General features: G+C 38.2%; 1 protein-coding gene across 1 annotated transcript in view; it reads right to left on the bottom strand.

The window, feature by feature from the left end:
• ctnna2 (catenin (cadherin-associated protein), alpha 2) overlaps positions 1-19407 on the bottom strand; it is a 466961-nt gene that overhangs the window by 387857 nt on the left and 59697 nt on the right. Inside the window, exons 5-6 of the mRNA XM_047366904.1 lie at positions 17430-17549; positions 16374-16640 (exon numbers count right to left, since the gene is read on the bottom strand). Coding sequence (XP_047222860.1) covers positions 16374-16640; positions 17430-17549 — 387 coding nt within the window. The remainder of the gene's footprint in view (positions 1-16373; positions 16641-17429; positions 17550-19407) is intronic.

Raw genomic sequence — 19407 nt, 5'->3', positions numbered from 1 at the left:
CTAGAGAAAGGGCCAGAGTGAGATTTCTCCAGCTGTATGTAGCATAGAGTAGCTTGGGGCGCACCCTCCCCCATCTGTTGCTGCACAGCGGGGGAAGGAAAGCCACTAAGCATTTCCTATGTTTACAACAGAGACCATATAGGTAGTTTGGAAATATTTTTGTGTGTAGAAAACCCAGCCAGTGATGGTGTGGAACCTAGAAGGTGCTTCCCATCAGTTCCATTAAGGTAACGGTTTTAAATTTGGCAAACTGTGAGTGGCATGTCTGTTTAGCAGCTGACTGCAGGTTGGTTAGCCCAAATAATTAACCAGCAAATATAGGTTGTTGTACTTGGATTACTTTATCAGGAGAACAATATGAAAACAGGGTTTATTCTACTTTTTTGCTTAAATTCATGTATCAAAATCAAATTAACAATAAATTGATGTCATATTATTATAACTGTAACAATGAATAGTTTCTATAATTTTGCCAGCAGTAGGAATTATTGCAGCAATTCTGCTCTAAATCAAAGCTGATAGAACGTGTCACGTATTTTTGTTTAAAATTTCTGTTTAAATATTCTAACACCATGTCATGTCTAGCCAAGGTTATACCATGGGGATTTTACATTAGCCCATGCTGATTTCAACAAGGAAAATTGCATTTCAAAATGGTTTCAAGACCTTTCTCACTGAACTGTTGCTTTGTTTAACTATCAAGGACAGTTGTTAGGAGAGACACTGCCTGCAAAACTAGCTTCTCTGTTCATGCATTAATCTGTATGACACGAGACAAATTTCTACCAGATGGAGGTGGACTGTAAGTAAAACTTACAATCCACTTTGCCTTATTAGGTGACTGACATGTTCCAACACAAACTTTCTGTGTCCATGTGTTTATATCCAGTGCATGCGCTGTACAAGAGCCAGCAAGCCCCCGCATTCATGAGACCAAGCTGAGCTTAGTGGGCAAGCAAGCATTTAAGGCTCTTACTGAAAGACCTTGACTGCAAGGCAAGATAGTAGAAAAAAAGTAATTTGCTGCACCCACTAAAAAATCCAGACCCAAGAGCAGCTGAGAGAGGTTTGAAGATTTAGGAAAGTATTTTACTGGTTGCTGTTTCTATTTAATTTAAGTGGTTGTGCATATATGAAGAGAGAACTTGGAATGTATTCCAGCCATGCAATCTGTGTTTACTTCTGCCCATTTCTGGCCTACTTACTCTGAATGCAAGCCAAAAACAAATTGTAAGAAGTTAGCCGATAAGAACTAAAACCAAGATAGATAAACTAATGACAGTCAAAGACAAAGAACTGAAGTCTGAGGCTTTAGTTTCATTACAAAGCAACTGATACTTGTGTTTTTTTCATTGTGTTGTGTGCATCATACATAAATACAAGCAATTATAGATACCATCTTAATGGTACATCATCAATCTAGTCCAACTACACTAAATCCATGAGTAAACATAAGTAGAGTTGAGAAATTTAAGGTTGCTGCAGTCAAAGCTTTGAGGAAAGGCTAGGTTAAGAAGCACAACAGGCCTCAGAGAATAAGCTCCAAATCTGATGAGTATAGATCCTGTTAACCAAGAACTCTTCCAACTCGTCTTCTACTCTCCCTTATGCCTTACTGCCACCAAGACAGGACTGTCTGTGGCTAATTACTGTACAGCAACAAACAAAGCAATACTTCCCTATTTTTCCTGGTCATGTCCCATTACTCCGGCTTAGTTCCCCTATTCAAATTTTTCTTGACAGGTGCATCTCTCCATGGAGAATGAGACTGTGTTCAAATCAGCAGGCAGAGGATGTTGTAATTAAGAGGTGTACCTCTGGGCTCACACGTGGCTCAGTCAAGGTGAAAATGACAGTAGGGGTGGAGTTTTATTGAGTACAACAAGGTACCTGTCAATAGCTGTGGCACTTGGCACTGCGTTCAATGCTTTCATTTATATTTCAGTCCAGTGTTTGTGTCTCTACATAATCGTGCATCTGCACATGCATACCTCTTACCTTCCTCATCTTGAAAAACCCGCATATTCACAATTATAGAAGTAGAGGGAAAAGAAGCAAATGTGTTAGTTTGTGCACGTGATGTTAAAGTGTATGTGAGAAAGGGAAAAGTGGGAAGAAAATAGAAGCCTGAAATAAGACAGCAAAGATGAGATGGCACAGATTGATATCGCAATTACCAACAAAGCTATCCCTCAGTTATGAATACATCTCCATACATTAGAAGAAGGTTGCTCCCTTCCCATGGTCTCTGCAGCTAGTCTTGCAGTAACTCATACAACCCACGAAAGGGTCAACATAGTGTTGTCACTTTACAATAATAATAATAATACATCTGTCACGACTCAGCGGCAATAAAAAAATTCATCTTGCAGGCAACGTGGTTTACATTTTGTCACATTATAACCACAAACTTCAAGGTATTTTGATGCAATTTTGTGTGATATTAACCCTAACATCAAATTAAAAAAGGGAATGTTACATAGTTTTCAAGTTTTCTTACAAATCAAAAATATTTCATCTAAATTTTTATTCGATCCCCTTTCCTCTGAAACTCTTAAATAAAATCAGTGCAACCAATTGTCTTCATACGTCATCAGTCAGTAAAGTACACCTGTGTGTAATTAAATCTTAGTATAAACACAACTGTCCGATGAAGGCATCAGAGGTTTGCTGGAGAACATTAGTGAACAAACAGCATCATAAAGACCAAGGAACACCGGTTTTTAATAGGTTTAAAGCAGGTATTCATTTATTTAAAAAAATGTACCCCAATCTCTGGAGGACTGCTTGATCCATCCTCAAAAAAGGAAAAAGTATGGCACAAATACAAACCTACAAGGACATGGCCACCAACCTTAAGAGACTTGATAAGAAGAGCATTAATCAGAGAAGTAGCCGAGAGGCCCATGGTTACTTAGGAGTAGCTGGAAATAATCTGTTGACACAAGAACTATGGGAAGAAGAAAGTCATTATAACAAAAAGCCTTAAGAAGCCTTGCTTGCAGTCTGGAACATCCCATGTAGGGGACACAGCAAGCACAGGGAAGAAGGTGTTCTGGTGAGATGAGACCAAAGCCGAACATTTTGGATTACATGTAAAATGCTAGGCATGACCTGAAACTAACACTTCACAAAACTGTATAAAAGATGGTGATAGCAGCATCATGCTGCAGGGATGCTTTTCTTCAGCAGACACAAGAAAGGTGGTCAGAGCTGATGAGAAGATGAATGGGGCTAAATACAGGGCTGAAGTGATGGTTCACTTTCTAACAGATTACCAACCATAAACATACAGCCAGAGTTACAATGGCACGGTTTAGATCAAAACAATTTCACGTGTTAGCATGGCCCAGACCTAAATCCAAATGATAGTCTGTCGTGCAATTTAGTAATGAAGAATGAACAAAAAGAAAATAATTCTCTAGATGGGCAAAGCTGGCGGGGACAAAAGGTTGTAATTTGAAACCTAAATCCAACAAAGAATATGTGGCCAGACGCAAAGATTCATGTTAACAGAACTATCCAAACCATCTGACTAAGCATGCACTATTTTGCTAAGCAGACTTAGTAGAAAATCCAGTCTCTTAATGTGTTCATAACCCTAAGACATAACCATAAAAGACTTGCAGCTCTAATTAAAGCAAAAGGTGGTTCAAAAAAGTATTAACTCATGGGAGCTGAATACAAATGCATGTCAGATTATAATTTGTAAAAAACTAAAACAACAAAAGAACAAACATGTATCATTCTCGTTCATATTCTCAATTATTTCGTATTTTGTGTTGGTCTATTACATAAAATCTCAATAGTTTGTAGCTGTAACATTATAAAATATGAAAAGGTTTAAAGGGCATGAACACTTTGCGAGGCGCTGTAGATGCATTACAGGAAACAAAATGAGATGGAGAGGAAGATCAGCTTTCTTCTCACTGTTTTGACATCTTTAATGTTTACTGCAGTCCCTGATCTTTAGGAAATGTCTCAGTGGATTATCCAATAACCATAAACGTGTCCAATCACCACTCCCAACACAGATGGCCACATGGATCATTGGGGAGCAGCTTACGCAGCCATAGCTTGCTACAGTGAGGTTCAAATGACTGGCTGTCGTGCATACTTTCTTTCAGCTTGCAAGTAAATCCAGTTACAGTTAGCCCATAATTTATGCAGAGTGAGGACCATATGCTTGAACAGCGAGACAACAGGCACTGCGATATATGGGAGGGGGATTTTGCATAAAAATGCAATGCTGCTACCAAATGGGCTAAGAGTATGCATGGAGGCATGCAAGCATTTCAAACACCTCCGTGGTTCAAAACACATCAGACAATGAGAACAAAAAGTGGAAAAAAAAAGGCGGAGAATGAGAGAAATCGAAAAGGAAACAACCTCTGAAATAGACGATAGATGTGCACTGGAGGACAAGCAAATGGAAATGTAAACCATGGGAAAATGATCCAGTGCAATTTGGATGTCTGCCGCAGGCTCAAAGCAATGCTCCATGAGAGGTGTGCAAATGAAAAATGTGTTTGTGTTTGACCACGTGTGTGTTTGTGTACACCGTACAAATGCAAGGACTATAAGTTCTTACATCAGGTGCTATAGGAAAGTTTGATGACAACATGACTGACATATGGAAAGTGATATCCTTGTGGGGAAGGAGGCGATGCTGTCCAACATATCTGGTCCTGGTGGTCATAATGGAAAGGCTCTGCCCTGTAATCTAATACTGAACCCCCCTTTGACAAAGATCAGTACAGGTACCTACATAAATCAGGATATCTCAGAATCATAAAATACCTTAAATCTCATTAATGGTATAAAACCACACAAGGTGACACAGACTGATGCTTTAAGCACGACTGAAAATCTCTGTTTCTAAGGACTTGCAGGAAAAGGGGATAAAAATGGAAAAGATAGGAAGAGGGTGGGGAATGAGAGAGAGACAGAGAAAAAAAAAGAGCAAGACCAGGATCAGGCACAGTTAAACACTGCCATCTGCTGGTCAATGAAAGAACATCATGTGTGCTTTGAAGCTGAGGCTAATGTGTTTGAACAGATGCACCTTAGACCACCTGTTTGCACTGATGCACACAAAGCAGATGTGACACAAAGGACACTGCACTCAGCTAAACCTGACATAATAATAAGGGAAAACTTCCAAATTCAAAGATGTAATAGTTTATCCCCGCACAAAGACAAATTTAATTTGCTGGTTGAGGAAGAAAAATGAAAGCTGAGGACGAGGCAATCATCTTGATGCAATCACAATTATGTAAAAAGACAACCCCATCTATTCCCCACAACTCTTGGCTCATGTAATCGAAGGCAGCAGCAGAGGGATAAAAGGAAGCTCTTCTATAACTCATACTTATGCTGACAGGCTTTTCCTACCTCAGTTACATTCCACAGGTCACAAAGGACCTTGTCTGTTTTTTTTTTAAAGAAGCTTCTGTGAGAGGTACTTACTTTGCTGGTTCCTGCTACTCAGTGTTGACGACTTTGACGGACATATCAAAAAGTGTGAAGCAGCAGAATAGATTACAAGTGCCAATATGAAAAAGCTCCACCAAACACTTTCTCATTTGACTGTACAAAGATAAAGGCACTCAAAGTGATATAAATATATAAATAGCATGAAGATAAGAAAATAGTTTTGCATATTAAAATATTCCCTGCAGCTGTGTCAGTAGTTGTGTCTGCTTGTCAATGCTCACAAATAGAGCAAAGAAAAATACTCATTTCTATTTGACCTGCACTAAAATCTCAGTGCAGTTAATATTTTTATAGTGAACTTGAGACTTATTTCAGACGCTTGTAATCCAATACAGTTGCAACAATGTATGTGAGTGCTGCAGTGTGCTTTCATTAATGTTCCCTGAGGGCCTTTTCTCCGTCAGTCCTACCACTGAGCTCATATCCTGTTTAAACATGACTGGACGCTTCCTAAATAGGAAAGTCAAAGCTGGTCATCCTCAAATGCTGTTTTACCAAAACATGACAATATTACAAACAATAAATTCTATCATACGATTATCACTACTATTATTATAAAGCAGAAAACATATAACATATTATTACATATTATAATAAACAACGGCTTAAAGTGACAGATTTGCTTACTTTAATGTGCCGTGGTCACTACAGCTGACAGCTATTCAAAAGTCATTTTCATGTATTAGTGTGTGTGTTCACGGTGTACCTCCCTGCACCAGTCGAAGAGAATAACACTTATTATCTCTTCATCAAAGCAAATATATGAGATACCAAGAAGATCAACGACAACTCATAAACTCATTTTCTATTCCTTACTCGTCCTAATAGATGTTTGTATAAGATTGTATTGGACTTATTTTATTTCATAGGAATGATTCTCATTTCCTTTACATTTCATGGACAATAATTTTCTTAATTTTATAGGAATGGTTGTTGCTAAAATAAAACACAATTCTGCAGAGGGTGGAAGGGAGGATCTGAAGAGTTGAGAGCAAAGAGCTAAATAAGGAAGGTCAGACAGGAGTATGTAGATATAACAGGAGTCATGAACCATGTTCATTTTTCTCTGTACACTGAACAGATATTAGCAAATTGTTAAATGTTAGTTTAACATGTTTTACATTATTAAATATTTCTTCTAAAAATATGTTTCTTCTTCTTGTTCTTCGCATGTAGTGCAAATGAGGGACTCATAAAAACGTCTTTAAAAGTGATTGTATAAGGAAATTATTTTTGATAAACAACAATTTCTCAATAAAATTAGCAAAATGTATTAAAGAGACACACACTTAAATAATGGGAAAAAGTAGGGCTGTCCAAAAAGATAAGAATCATGCTTGTGTTTAACCTGATCAAGTATAAAGTGAATTTGTAGTCTATTAATGATCAGTTTACACATATAACATTTCAACATTAAAGTCATAGGATTTGCTATGAGAACAAATCATATTTATGGTCTAAACAATAAAAAATAGCCTTATATTGTTGCAAACATATCCACAAGGTTTCAAACTGAATGATTCGGATGAGTTTAAAGCATTTGTTCTCAAAAGGATGGCTTTCAAATATCAGATAAGAAGCTCTTAAAGGTAAAAGGTGGGGTAAGTTTAATGTCAGCCTCTCTGTTATATGTCAAATAATGCTAAACCTGAGCTGAAGCTGACCTCCCTTGTTGCTCTTAATAGATCCACTCCCTCAGACTTCTATGTGGACTTACTTAAAAACTATTTTCCGGTGTAATAGAAGAAAAGGTAAATGAGGTCTTGTCATTTTTCTTGCTCTTACTTATAAACCCTTTTGTGGACCTGACTTTGAGCACAGTGTTTTACATTTTTATCCAGCCTTTAGTGTCAGAGACTGCACTGTCAAAGGGGCTGCAGGGAGAATTGGTTTTACATGCTTCCCTATCCAATCACACATAAGTGCTCCCTAAAAATGGGAAAGGGAACAAACTGAGTCCCAAGGATTTCTGCAAAAATAAGAGAAACTGCATTATGTATACTCTCCCAGTTTTCATAAATAATTTCACATTCATAGAATAAAATTGGTTGGTTCGCAGTCACTGTTTTCTTTAAAGAAATGTTTGAATTTCTCTGTGACTGAAATGTTCCATAACATCTGGACTTAAGAGGCTGTAATGAACAGTGATAACAGAGTAGCGAATGAATAAGTCCCCACTTATAGTGTCAGCAAAATAGTGAGCAGTTAAGAAGAGAGCACAGCTTGTCCAGGTTCCACACATGACAATACATGGGAATCTGTCAAATGTGAAGGTGCTCTGGTCAAATGAGGCCAAAATAGAACTTTTTGGCCGCTATGTTTGGAGTGAAACTAACACTGCACATAATCCTGAACACATTATCCCCACGATGTCGCAGCGTGGAGGCAGCATCATGCTGTGGGAATGCATTCCTTCAGGAAGAACCAATAAACTGGTAAGAGTTGATGAAAAAATTGATATAGCTAAATACTATGAGGGGTCAAAGTATCAAAAATTACCTTAAAATGAATTGAAGGTGTGAAATACTGAACATGGTCAAATTGAGTGCTGTGATTAATTTCGCCTCTGTGAAAATTAGAATCCCTGAATTTTTAGGTCATTAAAACGATAACATGGTAAATATTAATGTTATAAATATTAAGGTTATCAAATTTTACCACTTTAGTTTTATCACTCATCGCCTTCACAGTGTAAATTTTGTTACTTCCGGTAGAACGGAATACGGCAGCAGCCTCAGCGTGACAGTGAAGTTTTGTAATCCGCAACCCAAAACTTCCCATGATTCATTGCGGGTCAAACCGGATTGGTCGAGCTCGGGCAGCAATGGCGGACGATGGTGGCAGAAATTGTGTGTAAATAATACACTTTCTGTGACCCCAAATAAACTGTTAAGATGTTTTTAGACAAAATGTAGGTTTGTTGAACTCAAATATCTACTCGGCTTATTAAGATTCCACCTAATTTAAAAAAGGAGGTTCGGCGTTTCTCGCTGCCAGCTCATTCGGCAGCTGTCAGTCAACTGAGCAGTGTTCCCTCCCTCTTTCGGAGAAGGCGCCTGATTCCCAGCTCATCGTATTAAAGAGAGACTGAGGTGGAGCGTCTGGAGACTCAACTGTGGCGCTCTTCGCTTGTGACTCCCTGCGGCTCCACCCTGTGGTCAACAATATCACTGCCGTACTATTGAAAATGCATGCGAATAGCTATGGACTACAAGTACTCCGCTGTCGCACCGGCGCTGCTGCCGTATTCCGATCTGCAGGACGTAACAAAAATTACACTGTTAACGCGATGAATGATAAAACTGAATAGGTAAAAATGGAGAAGCTAAAATCAAGGCAGTGAATAAAAGCATGCAACGTTAAATTTGATAACCTTAATATTTATAACATTAATATTTACTATATTATTTTACCATGTTATCATTTCAACAACCTCCAAATTCACAAAGGTGAAATCACATGTTGGTTTTAAGGGCACTCAATTTTACCATGTATTTCACACCTGACATCAGTTATTTTCTACAGCTTTTTCCACAGTGGGTCATGGGGGAGCTGGTGCCCATCTCCAGCAGTCTATGGTGGGTGGGTGGGGTACCCTGGACAGGTCACCAGTCCATCACAGGGCAACAGAGACACACACAAGACGAACAACCATGCACACACTCCTTAATACCTAAGGGCAATTTAGAGAAACCAGTTAACCTAACAGTCATGTTTTTAGACTGTGGAAGGAAGCTGGGGTACCTAGAGAGAACCCACACATGCACAGGGGAGAACATGCTAACTCCCCGGCCGGGAGTCGAACAGAGGACTTTCTTGCTGCAAGGCAACAGTGCTACCAACTGCACCATCGTGCACTCCACCTTCAATTCTTTTCAAGTTCATTTTTGTTACTTTGACCCTTCATAAAATCCAGGGAAATCCGGGAAATAAAAACATATTAAAGGCTGCAAAACATTTGAGTTTGGGGCCCAAGTTTATCTTCCAGCAGGACAACGACCCTAAACATGCAGTCAGTGCTTCAAAGGAATGATTTAGATGAAAGCATATTTATTGATTAGAGAGGCCAAGTTAAAATCAAGATCTAATAAACCCAATAAATAATCTGTGGCAAGCTGTTCTGAACTTTTTTTCAGCAGGGATTACACTCACCTACTACACCTCCATAAATACAATTAGCAGATTCAAAAGTTCCATAAACTGTGAAATAGCTCAAACGTTAAAAGCCGTTTGTCTGTGTGACAGGGACCGCGTCCATATATCAGGACACGACGTTGTCAAAGGACAGTCTGACAATAACTCACAAAGAACAGAGAGCATAACCTTAGAATAAATTATACATTAAGTAATAGAGCAGAGCCCATAGCTGGTAAAATGGAAAAGGTAGAGGAAGATATGCTTGTATGTCTGCATGTATTTAGCTACTAAACAAAATAGTGAAACAAAGGCAGAGCAAATGCAAAGTCATGCACACAGACTAAATGTGGCCACAAAGGCCATGCTTCATAGCTCAGTATATCAGTTTATTAGTATTCCGAGGTCTGATGATAGTCTGTTTCTGTGGTAAGTTAGGAATTAAACATGCATCAGCTACAGGCAAGCGCAGAGGGCTTAGCAAAGAGCAATTTCTTTCATTTAACCACTGCTTGTCCAGCAGCCGCATGGCATAAAATTTTGCTCTTACTTTTTTTGCTTTTTTAAAACGCCACAGTTGTTTTGCTTGAAAATAGAGTTAATATGATTATTCCAGGCTACAGTCTAGTGTAAAAAGATCAGGGTAGTGTGTTAAGAAGAAAGTGGAGACAGCAGTTCTCAAAGCGGTTTCTAATTCTTCTGGCCTTTAAATGACTTTGAACTAGCATTTAATTTGCTTACGTCAAGGTTTTCACTCTCCTTACATAAACATTTCCCCTCCTCAGCAGCAGCAGCTTGAATTCCTAATGTTGGGTATTTGTATTTCCAAACTAGTACCACAACATGTCACTCATTTTATTTAAAACAAGCAACACTGGTGTTAAAAAAAACAACAACAAAAAACATTTAGGTGTTTTTAGTTAATCGTTAGACAATGCTCTAAAGATTTGATGTGACAGCTGTAGCATTTTTATGTGTGAGCATGTGGTTGCATAAATTGTACTAAGACAAACTGTAGTGAAAGTATGGAGAGCCGTTTCATTCAAATTTAAATAAATACTGCTATTGATAAATTATTAATAAATATTCCATGAATTAAATAAAACAAAATAATTATGTTAAAACATTTTTCATCTTATTTTATTTAATTAATTTCAAGATTTGTTTAATTTACTTAGATTTATTTAATTTACTTAAAAATGCATTTATTTATTTATTTCATAATGCAGTTTTATTTTGTGACACTTTTATTTTGTAAAGCTACTTTACGTATTTCAGTGACTTTTATTTTTGAACCCCGTTTTTCATATTGAGCTCTTTTTATTTCATATTCTTGTATTCAAATGAGGGGGCAGAGTTTTATCTGCTGGGTGGCGCTGGGACAGCAGGACCGAGCTCAATTCGTGGCAGTGGCTGCCAGAAGACAGCATGTCGGAGCTGCTGCCGCCAGGGGCCACAGCATGCCGGAAGGAGCGAATCCCCTGGCTCCCCTGGTGCCAGACCGGCCGTAAAAGCCCGCCACGGCAGTTGCTGCTGTTTTTGTGGAAACCAATGCTGATTATCGGCAAACGGGATGTCATTATTGTTATAACCTGTTACTTTTAAATGATGATGTCTTTATTTGTTTTTATTTAACAAACAGCGTTATACCCATAACATAAGGTGGCTGTATTTACTTGAGATGGGAAATAAATAGCACTATGTGTGTGTATGAATGACGTGCTGAAAGGATGACGAAGACTTATATAACAGCTTCCACAAAAACAGCGGCAACCTGATCCTCGCAGAATCCCCTGGATCTCTCCGGCATGCTGTCTTCTGGCAGCCACAGCCACGAATTGAGCTCGGCCCTGCTGTCCCAGCGCCACTCCACAGATAAAGCTCCGCCCCCTCATTTGAATATAAGAACATGAAATAAAAAGACCTTAAAATGAAAAACGGGGTTCCAAAGTAAAAATCACAGAAAAACGTAAAGTAGCTTTATAAAATAAAAGTGTCACAAAATAAAACTGCATTATGAAATAAATAAATAAATCTTTAAGTAAATTAAATAAATCTTGAAATGAATTAAATAAAACAAGATAAAAATTTATTTTAACATAATTATTTTATTTACCCTGCCTCTCACCCATAGACTGCTGGAGATAGGCACCAGCTCCCCCGCAACCCACTATGGAATAAGCGGTAGAAAATGACTGATGACTGACTGACTATTTTATTTTATTTTATTTCAGGGGATATTTATTTATTTCATTAAATATTTATTAATAGTTTATCAATAGCAGTATTTATTTATTTAATTAATTTTGAATGAAACGGCTCTCCATATAAAAGAAGCAAAAACGTTTTTTTATTAAGTAAATAAACTTTACTTTGGCTATATAATTTGACTATCCTCACAATGTCATGCACACAAATGTTAAAGGACTGCACAGCCAAGATTTCCTGAATAATCTCAATAGATCGTCTTGGAACTTTCTTTCTCTATTTAGACCAAGCAACAGAGAAGAAAAATCTGCAACAATGTGCAGAAAATAATATAAAAAAAGACAGTAAGCAATGAAGATGTAAAATCATGGAACAGCAGAAATGATAAAGTTCCAAGATTACAATCTAATCTGACAACAGAAAAATAAGGATGCTTTTATCTATCATGGTCAAACTAAAGCTTAAAAATGTATAGTAACTTTGGATTCCAATAGCACAAAACAGGGAAACAAAACCCAGCTCCAAAGAATGTTTCGGTAGAAACTTTTTCAGATGAGGGCTTGATTAAAGGTTTCCAATTTCCACCTGGAAAAAAAGTTTGCATCAGTCTGCGGTAGTTAGGGACAGTCGGCAGCGAGAGCCCAAAAATCCCCCAAAAAAAATCACCCAGCGAGAGCCCAAAAATCTGTCAGTGTGAGATGATGTGAAGACTGGAGCCTGCAAGTGTGTTAGAAGAACAGACCCAACCCGACTCACGTCACAGTCAAACAAATATGTTTAAATTCTTGGAGGAGAATCTGGACTGAAGAATCAGTTGGGTTTGTGAATTAATTACCGACCAAAGTGCAAACGCATGTTGCCAACAGCAAAGGAAAAAGAGGTTGGGGCACAACATCAGTTCTGTTCATTAACTTTATATATACATGAGCTGTTCTGTCTTATGTTCAGTTTTGCACTGATGCTGTCCTACCCACTAAAACCATCAAGGCTTTTCCTATTCAAAAGCCTTGTATGGATGGAACTGTACGGACCCTGCTCAAAGCCCGTGATGCTGCCTACAGATCATCTGACAGGTTGGCTTAAAGTAATGCCAGAAGAGAGCTGAAAAAAGGAATACAACTGGCAACGCAGAGGTACAGGAGATACATTGAGGAACAGTTCAATACCAACGACCCACGGAACATGTGGAGAGGACTCAAGACTATGGCAGACTACAAAAGCACCAGGTAGCAGATCAGTGATGATCCCTCTCTTCCTAATACATTGAACAGTTTTTGCTCTAGATTTGACATCCCTAGCAGCACAGAAAATAATGCACCTGTTAAACTAGAGGAGCAATATAAGCCTCTAATTCTACAGCTCAACCAGGTGACTTCTTCCCTGAAGAAAATTAACACCAACAAAGCCGCAGGACACCGGACAAGGTGTCAGGAAGGACTCAGGAAGGAGGTCATGTGCTGATCAGTTGGCAGGGGTCTTTTTTGACATTTTCAATCTGTCCCTGCAGTTTTCCACTGTCCCTGTCTGCCTTAAGTCCTCCATCATCGTGCCTGTACCAAAGAGATCTGCTGTGACCAGTCGCACTAACCCCAGTCATAATGAAATGCTTTGAGAGGATCATCCTGAAACACATCAAGGAAAGCCTTCCTGCTGGCCTGGACAAGCATCAGTTTGCCTATTGGAGGAACCGGTCCACAGAGGATGCTGTCTCCATTGCACTACATACAGTCTTGACACACCTGCAGCATGTTAGGATGCTATTCGTCGACTTCAGTTCAGCATTTAATAACATCATCCTGGAGAAGCTGATAGTGAAGCTACATGACCTGGGACTTTCATCATCAATGTGTCTTTGGATCTTGGACTTTCTCACCAACCGATGTCAGGTGGTGAGAATAAGGAACTGAACATCATCCACTCTGGTCCTCAATACAGGCACACCACAGGTTTGTGTGTTTAGTCCAGCTTTCTTCACACTGTTCACCCACGACTGCGCAGCCATCCACTCCTCTAACAGTGTCCTAAAGTTTGCTGATAATACCACCGTAGTGGGTCTGATAACGAACAATGATGAGACCTTCTACAGAGAGGAGATCCAGCACCTGACCCAGTGGTGTTCATTAAACAAACTAGTGCTCAACACAAGTAAGACCAAGGTGGTCATAGTGGATTATAGGAGGTTCAGGAATACAGTGCACACACCTATTACCTTTCAAGAGGAGATAGTGGAGCGTGTGGACAACATCAAATTCCTGGGTATCCACATCACCTCTGACCTGACCTGGTCACTGAACACCTCTTTTCTGACGAAGATGGTCTGTGGTCCCCACCTGCAGAACCACTCCTTTATTGAGTGTGTCTTGCTCATCACCAAAGATTTCCCTCTGTTGTCTATTCCATTTGTACAACAGCTGTGAAATTGATTGTCAATCAGTGTTGCTTCCTAAGTGGACAGTTTGATTTCACAGAAGTTTGATTTACTTGGAGTTATATTGTGTTGTTTAAGTGTTCCCTTTATTTTTTTGAGCAGTGTATATAAGCTTTATTATTTTATTTATTTATTTACTTATTACTGAGGGTAACACAGCAATTTTGTTATGTTCTAGAAACATAATGACAAATAAAATCTTATCTTATATGTAATTATATCTATAACACTTTAAACGTAAACGCAAAACAACAGTGGGCATAATGAAAACTATCAATTAACTAATGACATCCCCAAAGTGATAAAAAAAAAAAAGCAAAAAAAAAAGAAAACTGACACTCAGATATTTAGGACTAAAATACAGTGAATACTAAAGGGACTCATTAAAACAAGCCAAACATATCAAATATTGGTACTAAAGGTAAAAATGATCTTACACTAAAAACTGCCAGTAAGAAATAAAATTCAGTTGTTTACTTGGGGTTTAATTTAAATCATTTCTAAATAAAATATTTTTCTATAAGAATCAAGAAAATGTTCTGCTATATCTTCCGTTTGCTTTAGTTGGTCTGATAAATCATGTAGTCTGTAGGCCCTCTGCATAGACAGTTGTTAAGTGTATGATCCCAAATCTTTCAGTTGTGAACATAAAACTACATAAAACCAGTATGTTAGTGTGAAATAGTCTTCGCAAATTGTGTGAAGACTGTAAAGTAATGTAGTGTGTTTGCATCTTTAATCTGATCTGTTTGCTTTCTAAACCTATAGCCTGAAAGAAACAGATAGAAATACCATTAAAGAGTGTGACATCTAGAATTAAGTTGCACGGATGAGAAAGACCGCAGAGAGAAACGTCAGGCATTTTGCAGCACATCACCATAAAATTCCCTTCAGTGTGTTTTAGTATTTACTTCATAATGTTATAAACAACAGATAAAACATATCCAAAAAGAGAAAAAAAAATAAGGATTCTCAAAATAGTCTGGTCAAGTTTAAAACCACAAAGATTACAGTAAAACAGATGCATTGCTGAGCTTTTTTGCAGTTTCACCATGTGACTACAACTCAGTTTGTTGTCAATGAAAAATCTACAACACCTTGCAAATGTATTCAGGCAGTTTGAACTTTTTCACATTTTTCAACACAAAGTACTCAAGTGGCAGCAAATGGCTATAGGGTTAGATAATAGCAAGAAGAATGCCATTTTTGAAAAAAATTAGAAGAAGTTCTGTTTGCAGCTTGCAACAAGTCACGTATGGGACACCTCAAATATGTGGGGAAAGCTGCTCTGGTGAGGTGAGACTAAAACTGCTGAGTTTTTACCCTGTTATTCAAAACTTCAACTTCAGACTGGGGCAGAGGGTTACCTTTCAGCAGGATCACTCTAATCGTAACACAAGAGCTTCATTTAACCATTTAAAGAAAATGAGCAACACTTATTTAAAATGTTCTATATAGATAAATCTCTATGTGAAAAAAACTTCTACTTATCAGCAATGAAACAAGATGAACACAGAGTGGTATAATTGCAAATCAGGAATCATGACAAATGAGATGTTTTTTGAGTTTTGTTTTTTTTTTTTTTGCTGTTTTTTGACTTTTTCCGTGCAATCTGAGCTATGGAGCTGTTTTTTCTATTTCTATTTCAAGGTATATACATTAGTAAAAAAATGACAAGTTACATTTAAACAGATAGCAGAAATACTACATCTGTTTATTAGTTTTTTTGGCTACAGCCACATTCACTGTCAGCAACCAAACACTAGAGGGCAGCAGAGAATAATGTTAAAAAAGCTCAGTTTAAGCACAAAATGAAGTAGCTTTATAAAAAAAAATATTCAAAATGAAATGTAAGGCTAGTACAAAAGTGCATTTAAAGATTGATCAAATGTAAAAAAAAAACAAACAACAAATACAGTTACAATTTGAGCATAAGTAACTTATCTCTACTAAAAAGCAGTGGATGTCATTTAGAAATTACGAGGAGCGTGATCCCCATGGTGATTTTGTAACAGTGGCCTTTCAGTTAAGTATTGTCTTAAAAAGGTTATGGTTAATTTAACAGAGCTCAAGTGCAGTACTTTGAATGAGAAACAGAGTGACTTACATCAAACTCATTGAGGGCAGCAGCCAGTTCTCCAATGCCAGCATGACCGTGCTTCTCATCAGTGGGTGAGGTGGCCTGCGCAGCACTGGAAATGCCTCCTATGGCCTCCTGGACCTGCTTAAACACGTAGTCTCGGTTGGCACGTGTGGCCGCCACATCTGGGTGGCGCAGAAAGGCCTGAGAAGCCGTGTACAGCATGGTGGCGTTTTTCTTAAGAGCTCCACGTGCAGCTGCCATCTCATCCCGACACTGAGGGTCTTTCAGCTCCTAAGGAGGTGAAAAAGTTCTCAGGTATCATTAAAACATATTCATATTTTGTAGAAAAGATTTATACAAATACACAAAAAGTGTACATTTGAAAAAAAAAAAAAAACATTAAATGCTAATAAATCTGTTTTACAGTGTGGAAAATAAATTTGAGTTATGCTGAAATGCTCAAAAATCCACAAGAGAGGAAGCATAAAAGCACTTCCCATCTTCTGTAAGAAGGAGAAAAAAAAGTTCACATCCCATTTGATGAACTGGTATTATTCCAAACACATAAAGCTAAAGCAGTGTCAGCAGATTGGCATCTGTGAAGCTGGACTGGATGCAATTCAGAGCTTTACTCTGGAACAACTTGATAGCACAGTGGCTTACCAGCATGACCTTTATAGAAAATAATCTCTAGAAACTTGCAGTCACATTAGTTACCACATAAAAATACTCTGAGATGCTCTTTTCAAAATTTTCACTTTGAATAGCCGAATGTGAATCATATAATGGCTCTGTGAGAGGTGTAGACATTTTGCCGAACTTCCCTTAATGATATCTGTGAGAATGCTTGACTAGATCCATTAAAATGTTATGATCATAAGCAGAAAAGTAAGCCTGTACACCATCTTTTACAAACTAATCTATCCAACTATCTAAGCAATTCCTTTTCTACTAAGAAAAAGCATTGAAGGGGTCGTGCCTCTAGGAAAGTCAGCTATGGCTTGCTAGATTGTCTCCTTTCTTTGCTTGATTTCAGAGGTTTCTGAAGAAGAAAGCATGACATCGAGGGTTTCCTGTTACCTGCTGTCTCCGAGCTGCCACATAGTTAAGCTTCACCATCTCTTTTCCAAACTCTTTGAAGCGGTTTGCCAGGTCCTGCTCATTGGTGGCATTCTTTACTCCCTCAAGGGCCTCCTCAACCTGTCATTAACACAAAAATAAACACTCACTCTCAAAATCTTTCAAAATCTCAGAGGTCAAAACTTAACTACATTATTTATTTACTTAAAAACCAAACAGCGTATTAGTTACAAACGCTCTTTTTATTTAAAAAAAAACGTAATTGAAAAAAGAAATCGTTTCTTATAACTGGTGAATGCATTAAGACTTGAAGCAACAGAAACTATTCAGTTGTTTAAGTTTAGTCTTCTTCAGCTTTTTCAGTATATTTTGTCGGTACAGTCAAATAACAGTCATTGTTTTCCCTAATAAAAAAATGTAGAAGACTGTAACACATAATAGACACATACAGTGTGTTCCATAGTATTCATACCACTTTATCTGTTTCACATTTTGTCATGCTAGAATCATAACCTTCAATGTATTTTATTTAGACTTTGTGTTGGTGATAAACCAACACAAAGTATCACATAATTGCATTTACAGTGTTTTAGGGTATGACTGTAACAGCTCTACACTCCTAGAGACCTAAAATGTTCTTCATCCTTTGTTGATTCATAGTTCAGTATCTTTAATCTTTTCACAAAACATCGGTTGGATTTAGATCTGAACTTAGACTGGGCCATTCTAACACATGGTTTGATCTAAACTATTCCATAATACCTCTGGCTGTATATTTACTATTCTGTTGGAAGATGAACCTTTACAGTACATGTTTTCTTCCAGGATTGCCCTGTACTTCCATCATCTCCTAAACTTCAAGCAGCTTCCCTGTCCCTGCTTAAGAAAAGCATCCCCACAGCATGGTGCTACAACTACTATGTTTCACCATTAGGGTAGTGTGTTCAAGTGGATGTGCAGCGTCAGTTTTCCACCAGCATTTTGCACATAGGCCAAATAGCACAATTTTGGACTCCCCCATATTTGCTGTGAACCCTAAACCAATCAGGCAACTGGATAAAGATCTGGGAAACATAAGAGGCAGGTCAATAATCTAACTTGTTGCTGTTCTCATTAAATTTTCCTTTCATCCATTGTCTACAGGTCCTTCTCAAAATATTAGCATATTGTGATAAAGTTCATTATTTTCCATAATGTCATGATGAAAATTTAGCATTCATATATTTTAGATTCATTGCACACTAACTGAAATATTTCAGGTCTTTTATTGTCTTAATACGGATGATTTTGGCATACAGCTCATGAAAACCCAAAATTCCTATCTCACAAAATTAGCATATTTCATCTGACCAATAAAAGAAAAGTGTTTTTAATACAAAAAACGTCAACCTTCAAATAATCATGTACAGTTATGCGCTCAATACTTGGTCGGGAATCCTTTTGCAGAAATGACTGCTTCAATACGGCGTGGCATGGAGGCAATCAGCCTGTGGCACTGCTGAGGTCTTATGGAGACCCAGGATGCTTCGATAGCGGCCTTTAGCTCATCCAGAGTGTTGGGTCTTGAGTCTCTCAACGTTCTCTTCACAATATCCCACAGATTCTCTATGGGGTTCAGGTCAGGAGAGTTGGCAGGCCAATTGAGCACAGTGATACCATGGTCAGTAAACCATTTACCAGTGGTTTTGGCACTGTGAGCCGGTGCCAGGTCGTGATGAAGAATGAAATCTTCATCTCCATAAAGCTTTTCAGCAGATAGAAGCATGAAGCGCTCCAAAATCTCCTGATAGCTAGCTGCATTGACCCTGCCCTTGATAAAACACAGTGAACCAACACCAGCAGCTGACACGGCACCCCAGACCATCACTGACTGTGGGTACTTGACACTGGACTTCTGGCATTTTGGCATTTCCTTCTCCCCAGTCTTCCTCCAGACTCTGGCACCTTGATTTCTGAATGACATGCAGAATTTGCTTTC

The sequence above is a fragment of the Girardinichthys multiradiatus genome, chromosome 5, assembly GCF_021462225.1.
Source record: "Girardinichthys multiradiatus isolate DD_20200921_A chromosome 5, DD_fGirMul_XY1, whole genome shotgun sequence".
NCBI lineage: Eukaryota > Metazoa > Chordata > Actinopteri > Cyprinodontiformes > Goodeidae > Girardinichthys > Girardinichthys multiradiatus.
Note: the sequence above shows the minus strand (reverse complement) of the source record. Positions and strands in the feature narration are given on the sequence as shown.